Genomic DNA, 14380 nt, shown 5'->3' with positions numbered 1-14380 from the left:
ATCAATGGATTTAAAAATTTTTTGGAATAAAAAATATCTTTAGAGGTGCCCCAAGTCAATTGAACATTTACAGGGTTCCTAATATTTTTGAAAAAAAAGTTTTACAAATGTAAGTCAACCTGGTACTCAAAAGAAGCGAAAAAAACAAATATTATTTTTGAAAATTTTTATAAAAAGTTCAAAAATAATATTTGTTTCATATAAAAATTATTAGTTTGATTTTTATTGCATAATAACTATGGTTTTTTAACTAAAAATAAAAAAAGTGCATTTTTACAAGTTTTTTAATAAAAAAAAATTTGTTTTATAAAACAATTATTATTTTCGAACATTTTATAAAATTTTGCTTCTTTTGAGTACCAGGTTGACCTACTTTTGAAGAATTTTTTTACCCCAGAATATTAGGGGTCCTATAAATGTTCAAGGGATCTGGGGTACCTCTAAAAATATTTTTCTTTATATAAATTATATCGCATATATTTAGAGCTATTACAAGACAATTTTAAAAAAATTCTGTTTTTCAATGCACCCTAATATACATATATTCATACACATAAACACATACACACAAGCATACATATACGCATATACACATACATATATACACATACACACAAACATACATACATATATACACACATGTACATACGCATACACAAAATACATACACGTACACATATACATACACAACACACATACATGCATATGTATACACATGTACATTTATGCATATATGTATACATATACTTTTTTTTTTTCACAAAGCTTTGTTATAAAAACCTTAATAAATTTTTTTCAAATACTAAATATAATAAAACTAACTTGACAAATCATACATACTAGCAATATACAATACAAAGCAATATACAATATTAACTCAAACAAAAAATATTTTTTTAAATAAATTTTTCTGGAACTAACAAATTCAATTCTGAAAAAAATATCGTCTTCTGAATCTTTTTCTTCTGATCATCATCGAAAAAATCTTCTTCAGAACTTTTACTGCAAAACTATATTTTAAGTTTAGCGCTGAAAGTTTTTACTTCCAAAACAAACAACAAGGAAGAGAGATATTAAATTTTAAAACAATTTACTGCTAAAATCTCTTTTTAACACATGTTATAGTTTTTTAATTAAAAAACAAATAGCTATATTGGATGACCCAGCAACAGTGTAACGCTACTTTTTAAGGCCACAGCAACTACTTTTAGATATCTGTGGCACTGCTTTTTATTGAGCTGTCGATATAATGACGCAAAATTTTGAATAATCAATAAAAAATTAAACCACAGGAAGCAAAAAGACGAGTAATATTAGATTTGCTTCAGTCGGGCAAGATCACTGTCGTGTAAAAAAACTTTTTAATGAACCTGGAGATGTTGTAAGGCGAAATAACACTACACTACAAAATGAACAAATTTATTAATCAGTCAAAGAAGAGGTCAAGAGTCGATTCGATCTGCACCTTGGTCAAGAAGTTAAAGGTGTCGAATTCTACAATGCGGTAATGAAATAACTAAACCTGGAGGTGAGGTTTGTGGTGACAAAACACTTAATAACCAAAAATCAAAAAGAACTTAAAAAAGAACGACACAAAAAGCTATTAAATTGGCGAAAATTACATGGAGGTATCACCTTTTATCACAAAGTAGTAAATTGACGAGATACAAGGTATCTAAGCATTGATAAGGTTAAAGGTGTTCTAAAACACACCAAATATCTTTAAAACAAAACACGCAGCCTCTGTGATAATCCTGGCTATAATTGGAAGTGATGGAAATAGGCTCTCTCCAGTGTTTGTTCCGAAAAGCCAAAAAATTGACTCAAAAGAATATTTGAGGGTTCTACAGAGAAACGTTATTCTCTGGATAAAAAAAACATAACCAGAAGATAAATTATGTATTTCAGCAAGATGGCGCACAACTGTTCACATCCTTTAGCAACTACTTCTGATATTTATTGCTATACTAGTTCATTCTTAGTATCATTTAATTTTATTTTAAACAAAAAAAAAAAAAAACAAGCAAAAAAAAAATACTACCTCATTTAGCAGCAAAGACTTTAGCAGGTAATTCTTTAATCAGACTTTTTTTAATTTAAATTTTACTTTAAAATAAAGTGGAGCTAGTAAAGCATTGGGACAAGTCGGGCGAGTAAAATGTCTCAAAAACTATGCGTCACATGACAAAACATCTGATGGAAAATTAGAACGGTAACGCACACAAAACCAAGGTTATTGGACGGCAGTTAATATTTTACCCATTTGTTGGACTTGTAATATATATCGATTATAATTAGCCGTTTTTTTCTTATTCATACCGTTTTCTTTATCACCTAACTTATGTCACAGGCAAGTCGACAAGGTTTGAAATATTAAAGAAGCAACTTTGTTAATTAAACAATTTAAAACTATATATATATATATATATATATATATATATATATATATATATATATATATATATATATATATATATATATATATATATATATATATATATATATATATATATATATATATATATATATGTATATATATATATATATATATATATATATATATATATATATATATATATATATATATATATATATATATATATATATATTAAATAAGGAATTTTAAACAGGGCTACCACGTGTATATTTTATAACTAAAGAGGAGATTTTTTAGGAATCGTCGTAAACTCTAAAACTGATTTTTTACAGACCGTGAACATTATTAACTAAAGACCTTATGTCATGCTAACACATGGCCAAAACTAATGGCAAGGAACTAAACCATAAAATCAAAAGAAATAAATACATAAAATATTTAAATAAAAATAATTTATTTTCATACGGGTAATTTAATTATTACGGATGTTATAAATATTTCTTAAAATTACTTGATTATGTTTTAAAATAGATGATCACAATGAGTCTAAAGCATTAGCAGCGTTTAACTATGACGCAAGTTCCGTTTCGCTCTCCTCCTTTTTATAATGACGATATTCGGGTTTTAGCTCATAAGTGTTTTTATGTGGATTTTTCAAGTTATAGTTGCAAACATCTCTTAGAATGGCTTTCAAATGCACCTAGAAAACGCAAAAATAGAACAACTCTAAATTTAAATATTAATTTTAATTAATTTAATTTAAACTATTACTAAAGAAACTTTTTAAACCTTTAAAATAGGAAATAACTATTTAAGACAGACAAAGGACAAAATTTTTTTTTTAAAACCCGTCTTTTTTTAAAATGGTTTTTTTTTCATAAACCTTATATATATTTTTATACTGTGTGCGCAACCAAGTAAAAAGTAGACAAACAAATAGTTAAAAATAACCATATTTGATTTATTTTTTGTCTGGAAGCTAATAACCGTAATAAAGGCAACGATAGGTTGTAGCATTTCATTCTTCGTAAAGTTGACTAATTTAAGAGCGATTCCTTTGCATTCTTAACTGATTTGATAAGGTTTTTTTTGCTCTTTTGTTTGAATCTATTCTGCATCAATTCTTTGTATTTGCATGTTTTATGTTCGATTTTAAGGGAAATTTATGATTAAATATATTTTTAAGTCTTGGATTTATTTGTATTCCTTGTATATGATATGATATGCCCAAATTCAATAACTCAATAAAAAGCTTAATTTTGTTATAAAATTAAAAAAAAAAAAAAAAAAAAAAAAAAGAGAATTTAAGTTTAGATCTTCTGAGATATCAGCTTTCCAATAATAAGAGGTAAGCTGCAATCTTTAATATTTTTTAAAAAACTTTTTGTGTGAAAAGATTTTACAAAGATAACAATTTTTTTAAAACTTTTATGAAACTTAATAGAAGAAGGTGAAAGAACCAAAAATATTTTCTTCAACTAACAGATTAATGATATACTTTACTTTAATAAGAAAATATTTTCTTCAACTAACAGATTAATGATATACTTTACTTAAATAAGAAAATATTTTCTTCAACTAACAGATTAATGATATACTTTACTTTAATAAGAAAATACTTTCTCCAACTAACAGATAAATGATATACTTTACTTTAATAAGAAAATTTAGGCATAATTTTTAGTACAACGATTTTTATAACATCTTAATTTTGTCAAAAATTTTTATCAAATTAAAACATCAGTGAATTAGTTTATTACATATCATTTGTAAATTAAAGTTTGAGATTTAAAAAAATGGAAAAAAAAATATGAAACTGTTTTTTACAAATTTCTTTAATTTTGATTCATAGAAAGAAACGCAAAGAGTATAATAACACTTTTAATTTCAGAACTTTTCCTTATTTCTAAAAAACTATTTGACATTAGTGATGATGGCCATTAGCTTCTGCACAGTCGTTATTATAATTTTCTTACTTGTCATTGACCATACCTCCATCAAATCTTGAATTAAATTAGTCTGAATTATTCTTCATCAAATCTTATTCTGAAATATTCTTGCCTGTTTTATGGAAACACTCTTTACCTATACTACAAAATTTTTAAATTCTAAAGATTGGGATATAAACTTCTGTCAAAGCTGTTAAGTCACAAAAACTTTGTTTTTTCAGCAACTACAAAATATTTAGTTAAAATTCCAGATAATTTCACAAAATGTTATCTATGTTAATGATAAGGGTTGTAAACAATGTGTTCATGATTTGTGTTTAAAAAAAAAGAGAAAAGGAAGTCAAACAAATACTTACTACTGGTTGTTGAGTAATTCCAACTAGATCTTTCAGAGTATAAAACTGATGCTTCTCAAAGGCTGAAAACAATACTTCTAACACTTCGTCTCGCTCAGCTCGAACTCGCTTTCCTTCTTCTTTTCTTTTTTTTATTGGTTCCATCTAAAGTACAATTTTATAACTGCATATTTTGAACAAACAAACAACAAAAAAACAAGCAAATTGAAGCAAAAAGTTTAAAAAAATGATTACATTTATTTGGTGATCATTAACTGGTTTAAAAGTTGTCACCAATCCGGTAATTTGTTTAACTTGGCGAACGGGTCTACATGCTTTTTCAATTGCTTTTCTATATTACAAACTATGAAGTAAAATATTTTAAACAAGTAAAAAAAAAATTCTATAACCTAATAAAGAAATAATGAACCTTCTACAACCTAACAAAGAAATGATGAACCTTCCTCACCTTTTCATCTGCATATAGTTTGGATCTTCAATAGGACGACAATCAGCTCGTTTTATTATCTTCCCTTCAAATGCAATTTTTTCACGAGCTGAAAAATGTTTAATAATTTATATATAATATAATACATGTTTGATATATTATTAGAAGCAGTTTTGTAATCAAACAAGATTTTGTCAGACATGTCCAAATTTTATTTATAATCCTTCCTAAAAAGTTGATAGCTTTATTACCAAATCTTGTGAAAACTACCATCTTAGTTATAAAACCATAAATTTAAAGCTAAAATATCTTGAATGTCTTAATTAATGTTATTTGGTTGTCCGATTGGCGGTATTTGTGTTAAGAAAATGTTTAAAAAAGTTATTGGTTCAATCAGAATAACTTAAAAAGCTTAAAAATTTATAATTTTTGATTTATGACTAGGTTTTCTTATCTTTATTTCATTTCTTTAACTGTGTTTTTTAATGTTGAATTATGAATTATTTAACTTGGTCATTGGTTAAGCCTACTGTATTTATATGATACAAACTACAAACTTTATTTTTTGAAATACACATTTTAATCCTTTTTCATAAAAAGAAAAATAATAAAAATATAATATTTTGTTTTCTCTTTCATACCTAAATATTAGATTTCCTAATTATTGATACTAAATGCCCATGCCAATGCTGAAATTTCATACTTACCTAAGTACACAGTATACACAGAGTCTATTTTAGTTCATTTTTAACTGGGTTCTAAGCAGGGATGTGGAGTCCCAAAAGGACTCTGGCTTTATATCTCTACTTTTTCCAAGTCTGTAGTGTCCAGAAGCTCTAAACATGCTTGTTGACTTATAATCTGCTATAAAGAAAAAGTTCATGAGATTTAATGAATTGAAACTTAATGTTTTTAAGCCCGGAGTCCTGGAGTCCTTGCCGCCATTATACCTAAGGACTCCGGGTTCAAAAAACGATTGTTCCTCTAACCTAAAAGTCTTAATTTTTTTCCCATTCGTAGTCCTTAAACTTATTTATATTTTTAGAGCTCCTGGATACCAAAAACTAGCATAAAGTAATCTTTCTGTGACTTTCAAATCCAGAGTCCTTTTTGGAACTCTGCATCCCTGGTTCTAAGTAATTTGGCACCAATTTGGACAAGGACATAATCAAAAGTGTGATACATTTAATTCATATTTCCTGTATTAAAAAAAAAACTTCATCAATTACAATAGTTGCTCATAGTAACCATGTGTAATTTTTTTTTTTTGTATATTATATACATTATAATTTTGTCATATACAACTTTTCAATTATATATAATTATATATAATTTTTTGTATATTATATATATTATTTTGTATATTATATACTATATAATATAGTAATTTTGCAAAAATATATAAACAGCACTACTGAGGATTTTTTGAAAGACCTCTAGTGCTAATAAATTTGATTAATTTATAACTTGAGTTTTGTAATAGTGTACTTTTTTAAACTGTATTTTAAAGAAAACATTTTGAGACAAAATAATTTATTGGAATTCTTTGTGTAGTTAAGGCAATTTTAAAATATTATAGCATCTGTATGATATTTTGTTGACTACATATTTCCGTTAAATGATCAGGTCTGTGAATTATGAAAAGACAAAAAAAATTTAAAGGATAAATTTTGCGGTATCATAAAATATAAATGCTTGTAGCGAAAAAATCCAGAACAAAAATTCTTTTTTTTAAAAAAAAGATCTTCTTAAAATCATAATCGCTTGTCCAAATTTGAATAAGATTTTAAATAGATTTGTTGTTTAGGTAAAATGAGCATCACAGTTTAATAATATGATCTGTTCTGATCGTTTATTGGAAATTTTTCTTAATTATAAGCTCTTTCTTGGTCGGAATTCTAGTATTTTCAGTGAAAATTGATAGAAATACTGTATTTTGACAACTATATATAGTTAATATACTTTAGAACCTAATGTATATTAACTATATATAGTTAATATATGTTAGGTACTTTTAAAAAAAAAAGCCTAAAGGCATTTTTTCAAAAGATTTCAACTGAATTCATGTTAATGCCAATGAGCGAAAGTGATCTAAAGACTCCAAAATGGTGTTGTTTAAATTCACTATTAGGGGTAGTAAAAAGGTTTTGAAAATTATATATAGAAAAGAAAAGTTTCTTTAAATATTAAAAAAACCTGAAGTAAAAAAAAAGCTCTTGTTTGGACATAATACACTGCTAATTTAACACATAAAACCATGCTAATTCCAAATAAAAGAATTCGAATAATTTGTAAATCACCTTAACTACACTGAGTTTCATATTTGTTTATGTACTGGTTTGACAAATTTTTCAATTTATATCAGTTAAAACCATATTTAAAGTTTATATATCTGTGTGTGTCTGTATATATATATATATATATACATATATATATATATATATATACATATATATATATATATATATATATATATATATATATATATATATATATATATATATATATATATATATATATATATATATATATATATATATATATAAGGAGATAATCCTGGAAAAAAATTTGGGTGGCAGTACCCCCCTGTCCCAGAGAAATTTAACAGAAATATTGCCAAATATCGGCGTTTTTGTGTGAAAAAAACAAGCAAACACAATTTTTGCTGTTAAAAAAAAGAAAAGAAAAAAGGTCCTCAATTTTTAATTTGGGCAGCGCCTATATTAATATGGTTGATGCTGTCGAAAACAGTCTAGAATAGGCCCTGTATATATACACACACACACATATCTCAGCGCTGGAAATAATGACTGATCAATGATCATCTACTTTTTAAAAAAACTAATTTTTTTAATCTCCTAATTTCAATTCTGATCAAATTTGATCAGCAAGAATTCCAAAACAAATGAAATAATAAAAAATTCAAATCTTTCAAAAACTGAAAGAAAGCTGAAATTATTAAGTTAGCAACTAAATGTTTTTGATTAAAATTGTTTTGGAATAAAAAAAAAGATACAGAGTTAAATTACAAAAAGCTATTTCTATTTTTATAAAACTCTCAGAAACTTCCTGCACATTTAAAAGTGTTGCTCCAACATAGCTCCAACATAGCTCCAACATAGCGAATCTCTACAGCTAAAGCTCAGTAGTTAGAGGGCTTGTCTTTACTTGTTTTAATATCAAGATCGACTCCACTTCTTAATTCATAATTAAGTTTGCCTAACTTAATAGTTTCCTTGACTCTGCGACATAAAAAGACATAACTTCAATGACAGCTGAGCTTTTCTCTTCCTCCCATCCCACATAGAAAAAAAAAATTAAAAGAACTTGTTAAAAAAAATCCACCATCCAACTTTCGCTGCTGTAATTTTATTACTTCTATGAGTTTAAACTTATATTTCATCATAAAGACAAGCAAAAAAATGTACATTTTTATGAACAAACTACAAAAACAAAACTAAATGAAAAAAAATTAGTATATTTATGTTATATTTGATGCAGGTAATCTGCGGTGGTTGAACTATGCTGAGCAATAAAAACCCACAGAGAAATATGAAACATTTCTATTGAAAAAACTTTTTATAAGTAACCATAAATCTTTATTAAATACAAAAGTTTAACTTACTTTAAAACAAATATACATATGCATAGATATACAACCCTCGGAATTAGGAAAATTGAGGTCGGCATTAGGTCGGCCTAATGTCGACCTCAATTTTTTTGAGGTCGGCATTAGGTTGGCAAAAATTATTTGATACAAAGGTCTAACCATAAAACATTAAAACAAGGTCGGCAAACTTTTGCCGATCTCAAATACTTTCAGGTCGGCAGTTAGGTCGGCAGTTAGGTCGGCATTGCCGAATGCCGACCCTAATTCCGAGGGTTGAATATATCAATATTTAAAATGAATAAATATAAAATGATAGGAGGTATAAGATAAAGAAAAAACATTGCTTTTGTGTAATCATAATATATTTGTGAAAAAACTCATTTAGCACTGATTCAAAAATGACTACAATTTTTGCAAACCAATGGACTAATTGCGCTTTTTGACATAACAAGGATCAACATGTTATCTGTATTTTTATGTAATTGAATAATCTTTGTGTAATTATCAGAAGCTACCACCTTACATTTCTGAATCAGCTACTGCTATAACTTCGTTCATATAAATTATTTGTAAAAATACTTTTTAAATTAATTATTTTGAAAAAACAATTTTTTAAATTAGCGAATTCAGGCATATTTAGGAACAATTAGTTTTTAGAAAAGTGTTTTTTATTATATCAAAATTTGATAAACGATTTTTAAGTTTAATTAAAAAAACATAAATCTTTTTTGGACAGAAAAATGGAAAATAATAATAAAAATCAAAGTATTGAGACAAATTTAAAATATGAAAAACATAATAAAACCTTATAGAAAATTTCAAAATCTTGGTTCAGACATAGTTACTCCAACTTAACTACAACTTAATTAACATTAGTTACTAAGTAAAAAATATATTTTGAACAAATCTAGCTATTGTGAAGTTTTAAAATGTATTAATTCATGCTAAAAAATTGAAGTTTTAAAATGTATTAATTCATGCTAAAAAAATTGTTTACTGTTCAAAATTGCTTTATAAACTTGAACATTTTGAACCATTCCAAAAACTTCATTCATTCTGTAATTTTTTTTGAAACTTGTGTTTTGAGATTTTAAATGCATCAAATGCATTCTAGCTATCCCCCCATGCACTTTAGCTGTTCTAACTATGGTTTCAATTTTTTTCTTAAAGGGAACTTTCTTTATCACCAGTGTCAAGCTAAATATATCAATAAACAATTTAACAGTTAATATTCCCACTCACTTTTATCATTATTCACTTCATGAACATGCAGTATTATACAGAGTATGTATCAACAATAACACAAATGATAGCTTGCATGCTACTTGCTTAAAGTTTTATTAAAAGTAGTTTTTTTCATCGACACTTCAAAGTTCATAAGCATAAAAAAATTTAATTTCTTAACTTGCTAACTTTATAAATAAAATATATCCAGTGAAACAATGTTTGAAGAACAATGTTTCACAGTGAGCATTGTCTTCACTACATTCTAAAATAACAAAATAATATTTCAAAATAAGAAAACACAATATAAATAGCAAAATGACCTATATAGCTTTCTTAAAAAACTTATTTTTAAAATTGCATTTAGACTTGCAGTGTTTTACACTTTATAAAGTAGAGTAAAACAAATACCAAACAAATAACATAACCTAAAACTTTTACACATAACAACAATAGTATATTATAAACATTTATTCTTTATTTTCTAGTAAGTGTTAACGTCACAATTTCAAATAAAAATTAGGATACTAATTGTTAATTAAACTAAATAAAATGTTTTTAATTGTTTATTAATTTCTACTTATGCTTTCAATAGTATATTCTATTGGACCTTAAAAATCTTTGCTTGTGCATGTTAATTAGAAACCCTGACATAATCAGTAATGTAATCGTTGCAGTCAATATCAAGTTTAATTAACAATTTATCTTTTTGATTGTCTAATCTTCTGACCAAAACATTATTTCATCTTTATTAAATAGCAAACTTGGAAAAGTAAATTTTTTTTATTGTTAACTGGTTTTTAAAAGTTTTAAACACTATGCCAAATAACATTTATAAATATAAGCTAAAATTAAATATATGTTATAACATAAGGTTCCTAACAAAAATTTCTAACAAATTTTAAAAGATCTATATATATCAGACTTATGACATTTTCTTTACATCAGTTTATCTTAAACTTGCATTAACATAGTTACTATCAATAACATTTGTTACAAAGCATTATGTTACAAAAATCATTTGTTATAAAATATAAAATTCGTTTTTGTTGATTAGTATTTACATTAGTTAAAATACAACTTAGTTACTACAAATAATAATAGATTTGAGCAGATTTTGAAATTTCTTATCCTCTAGAAAAAATATTTTTTTAGTTAAAAACTTTCTTATGTACAGCATTACTATTAAAAGGTACAAATGAGAATTCATACTTTACTGTTAAAAAGATATTTATAATACTTTATTTATTTATGATATTTATAATATATTTATTTTACTTTAACTATAATACTTTACTGTCAGTAAAGATAATATTTACTGAAAGTTAAGTATCTATAATTAAAGTAAAATACAATATATAATAAATATCTTTATTAAATATATTATAAATAATATATCATAAATATCTTTATGAAATATATCATAAATGTGTGATATATATTATAAATATCTTTCGTTAAAACATCATAGTGATATTATAAAACCTTAAACTTTAACCTTTTTTAATATCACTAAGATTTTATAATATCTTACTAAAGTTATAAAATCTTAGTGATATTAAAAAATCTTTACTGTCAGTAAAGTATTTATAATTAAAGTCAGATATAAAATAACATAAACAAATCAAAATAATATGAAGATAAAGTCAATAACAAAATGAAAAATTTTACTTCCATTTATTTTTGTATATAAATGCAATACATTTTAGCTTTAAAGTATTTATGCTCTTTATTCTAATCAAGTACACAAGTTTGTACAATGAAAAAAGAAATTTTGTATGAGTAAAAAGAAAGTGAAAAAAAAAAAAAAATCTTAAAAAACTCATGTTAATCATAGTTCAATATATGTTTTGCTTTTTATTTAATTTTACAAAAAAAAGTTAAAAAAGGTAAGATATATACACATGATATATGCAAAAACCATTTTCTAGTTTATCCCTGTAAGCGTACAAACCAATCAAGTTTGGTTTTTGTAAAATATACATAACCAAAATAGCAAAGTCAATTAGTCATACTCATAAAAAAACAACATTTAAACCACGGTTATTAACTTAACCGAGAGAACTTAACTGAGATTGGCATTTATATATTATTTATTATATCTTATTTGCTGCATATTTTACGTATCGATATGTTGAAATTTTATTTAAAAAAAATTATTGTTCTTATTATTTGCCCAAACTTTTTAACCATTTATTCAGTTGTCACTTTAAGGTAAGAAAAAATGATGTAAATAAAAAAGTACACATATCGTTAATACTTTAATCGCTAAATAAAAAGTTATTGATGAAAAAGTTTAAAAAAAAAAAGAAAAAAAAAAACCTATTGGCTATTTGCATTAATAATCGCTTGACTATCCCTAAATATAAACACATTAAAAAATGACTACTGCAATATTCATATACAATTAAATTCTAAGCAACATTCTAAAATTCAATACTGGTACAGTTAAACTATTTTTATTCGGATTAAAAATAAAAAATTACCTTGTTCGTTAGCATCCTCGTCATCTGAAAAAGATTACAAAACTGCTAAATAAATCTTCCAAAATATGAAAAAATTAAAACAAAAAAAACTCATCAGTTACCACATGAAGTTTCTGAAAAAACACCAAATGTTTGCCATATATCTGACATTTCAAACTTATGTTTCGATGGTATTTCTATTCCTTGCGCTTGTGATTTGACAAGATGATCAGAAAGCTCAAAAAGCATATGTTTTGGTGCAGTACTAAAAAATAAAATTAGATTTTTTTTTTATAAAACAACAAAAACTTCTACACAAAAACACACAAATAATTTAAATATGCAAAAATAATCAACAAAATTGACTAAACTTTAAATTTTAGTACTTAAGGTGTACCAGATATATATATATATATATATATATATATATATATATATATATATATATATATATATATATATATATATATATATATATATATATATATATTTATATATATTTCTATTTATTTATATATTATAGTGTTGCTTTTTTTTTTTAATTTGAAGAACTTTATGGAGCTTCGGAATCTGCAAAAAAAAAATAAAAAAAATAATGTCTTGCGGTGTGGGTCAGCATTGTTTTGAATGGAAAAATGAATAAAATATGACTAGTTAACAGGGTGAAGCTACAATTAATAAATTTTTTTTGATTAACTCAATAATTGTTATGTTGAATTTTAAAAAAATTGATTATTTGGTTCAAAAAGTAATAAAAATAAACAGAAAAAGAGTTTTTCTGAAACAGAAAAGGAGTTTTTGCAAAGGGTATTTTGAAAAGGGTATTTTTACAAAAATCAGGCACGTTTTTCATATTTTTATATTTTTGTGCAAAGAATTCAATTGGAATAAAATATGCAGAGGTCCCTCTAATGCAAACATGCAAACAAAAACTTAGAAAAAGTAACTTTAGGTGAACCACTTATTGTTTTACCAGACAAAATACTTAAGGATCTTTCAGCTGATCAGGCTTACGAATACAGAATTATAACAGCAATAAGATCTGGAGCATTACCTGAAAACTTGATAAACCTTGAAATAGGTCCTGTTTTTCATTCAACCACAGTCAACCATTTTTGTAGATTGTGGGTTTCAATTCATTTATTAACAGAAAAAAATCTATGTTTAATTATTAAATTTATAGTTGGTGTTTATTTTCCTTGCTGGTTTCAAATAAAGGTAAAACATTCCTGGTTAGATAGATCTTGGCATATTTTATTCCAATTAAAACAACTAAAATATATATTAAAAAAAAGACATTGTTGCAATAGAATGAAAACTGTAAAGAGATCTGCATAATTTGCATTTAGTGAAAGCATTATTCAGACTCTTTTATCTTCCAAAGATGAAGAGGAATGAAAGTTAGGAGTGAAAAAAGTGCTAGAGATTAGAAAGGAAGAAGATGATAATAATCAGTTCGCAGAGTTTAAGTAAGAATTCGCAAAACCCCATGCATAAATATACATGGGGTTTTGCATGCATGATGCTGATAAATATGCATGGGGTTTTATACATGCATGATGCTGATAAATATGCATGGGGTTTTATACATGCATGATGCTGATAAATATGCATGGGGTTTTATACATGCATGATGCTGATAAATTGACCAATCTAATTGAGTGGAAAGATTCAATATACAAACCACTACTTACCACAAGCCTCACCACCCATGAAGTTAGAAAATATTTTCACAAGCCTATGGCTATTCCAGATTGACCATGCTATTCCCAATCCATTGAACATTGTGTTAAGCAGGTTTCTTTTTTATACAATTACAAAAATATAATAACTTATTTAAAATTTAATGAATAATTTGCTTTTAGTGTTTAATATAGGTTACAAAGGTTTGCGCAAAAACATATTCCCATGAGAAGCAAGCAGGATATATAAGAGCACAAGAAATCAGTAGGTTTTTATGAGCACAAACAAT

General features: G+C 25.3%; 1 protein-coding gene across 1 annotated transcript in view; it reads right to left on the bottom strand.

Moving 5' to 3' along the window:
- Positions 1–2814: 2814 nt before the first annotated feature.
- LOC100201891 (general transcription factor IIF subunit 2) overlaps positions 2815–14380 on the bottom strand; it is a 39510-nt gene continuing 27944 nt past the window's right edge. The window contains exons 3-8 of the mRNA XM_065788051.1: positions 12531–12673; positions 12430–12453; positions 5131–5218; positions 4917–5013; positions 4683–4826; positions 2815–3077 (exon numbers count right to left, since the gene is read on the bottom strand). Coding sequence (XP_065644123.1) covers positions 2946–3077; positions 4683–4826; positions 4917–5013; positions 5131–5218; positions 12430–12453; positions 12531–12673 — 628 coding nt within the window. The 3' untranslated portion in view covers positions 2815–2945. The remainder of the gene's footprint in view (positions 3078–4682; positions 4827–4916; positions 5014–5130; positions 5219–12429; positions 12454–12530; positions 12674–14380) is intronic.

This window comes from Hydra vulgaris, chromosome 01 (assembly GCF_038396675.1).
Source record: "Hydra vulgaris chromosome 01, alternate assembly HydraT2T_AEP".
NCBI lineage: Eukaryota > Metazoa > Cnidaria > Hydrozoa > Anthoathecata > Hydridae > Hydra > Hydra vulgaris.
This window is presented reverse-complemented; position numbering and strand designations above follow the sequence as displayed.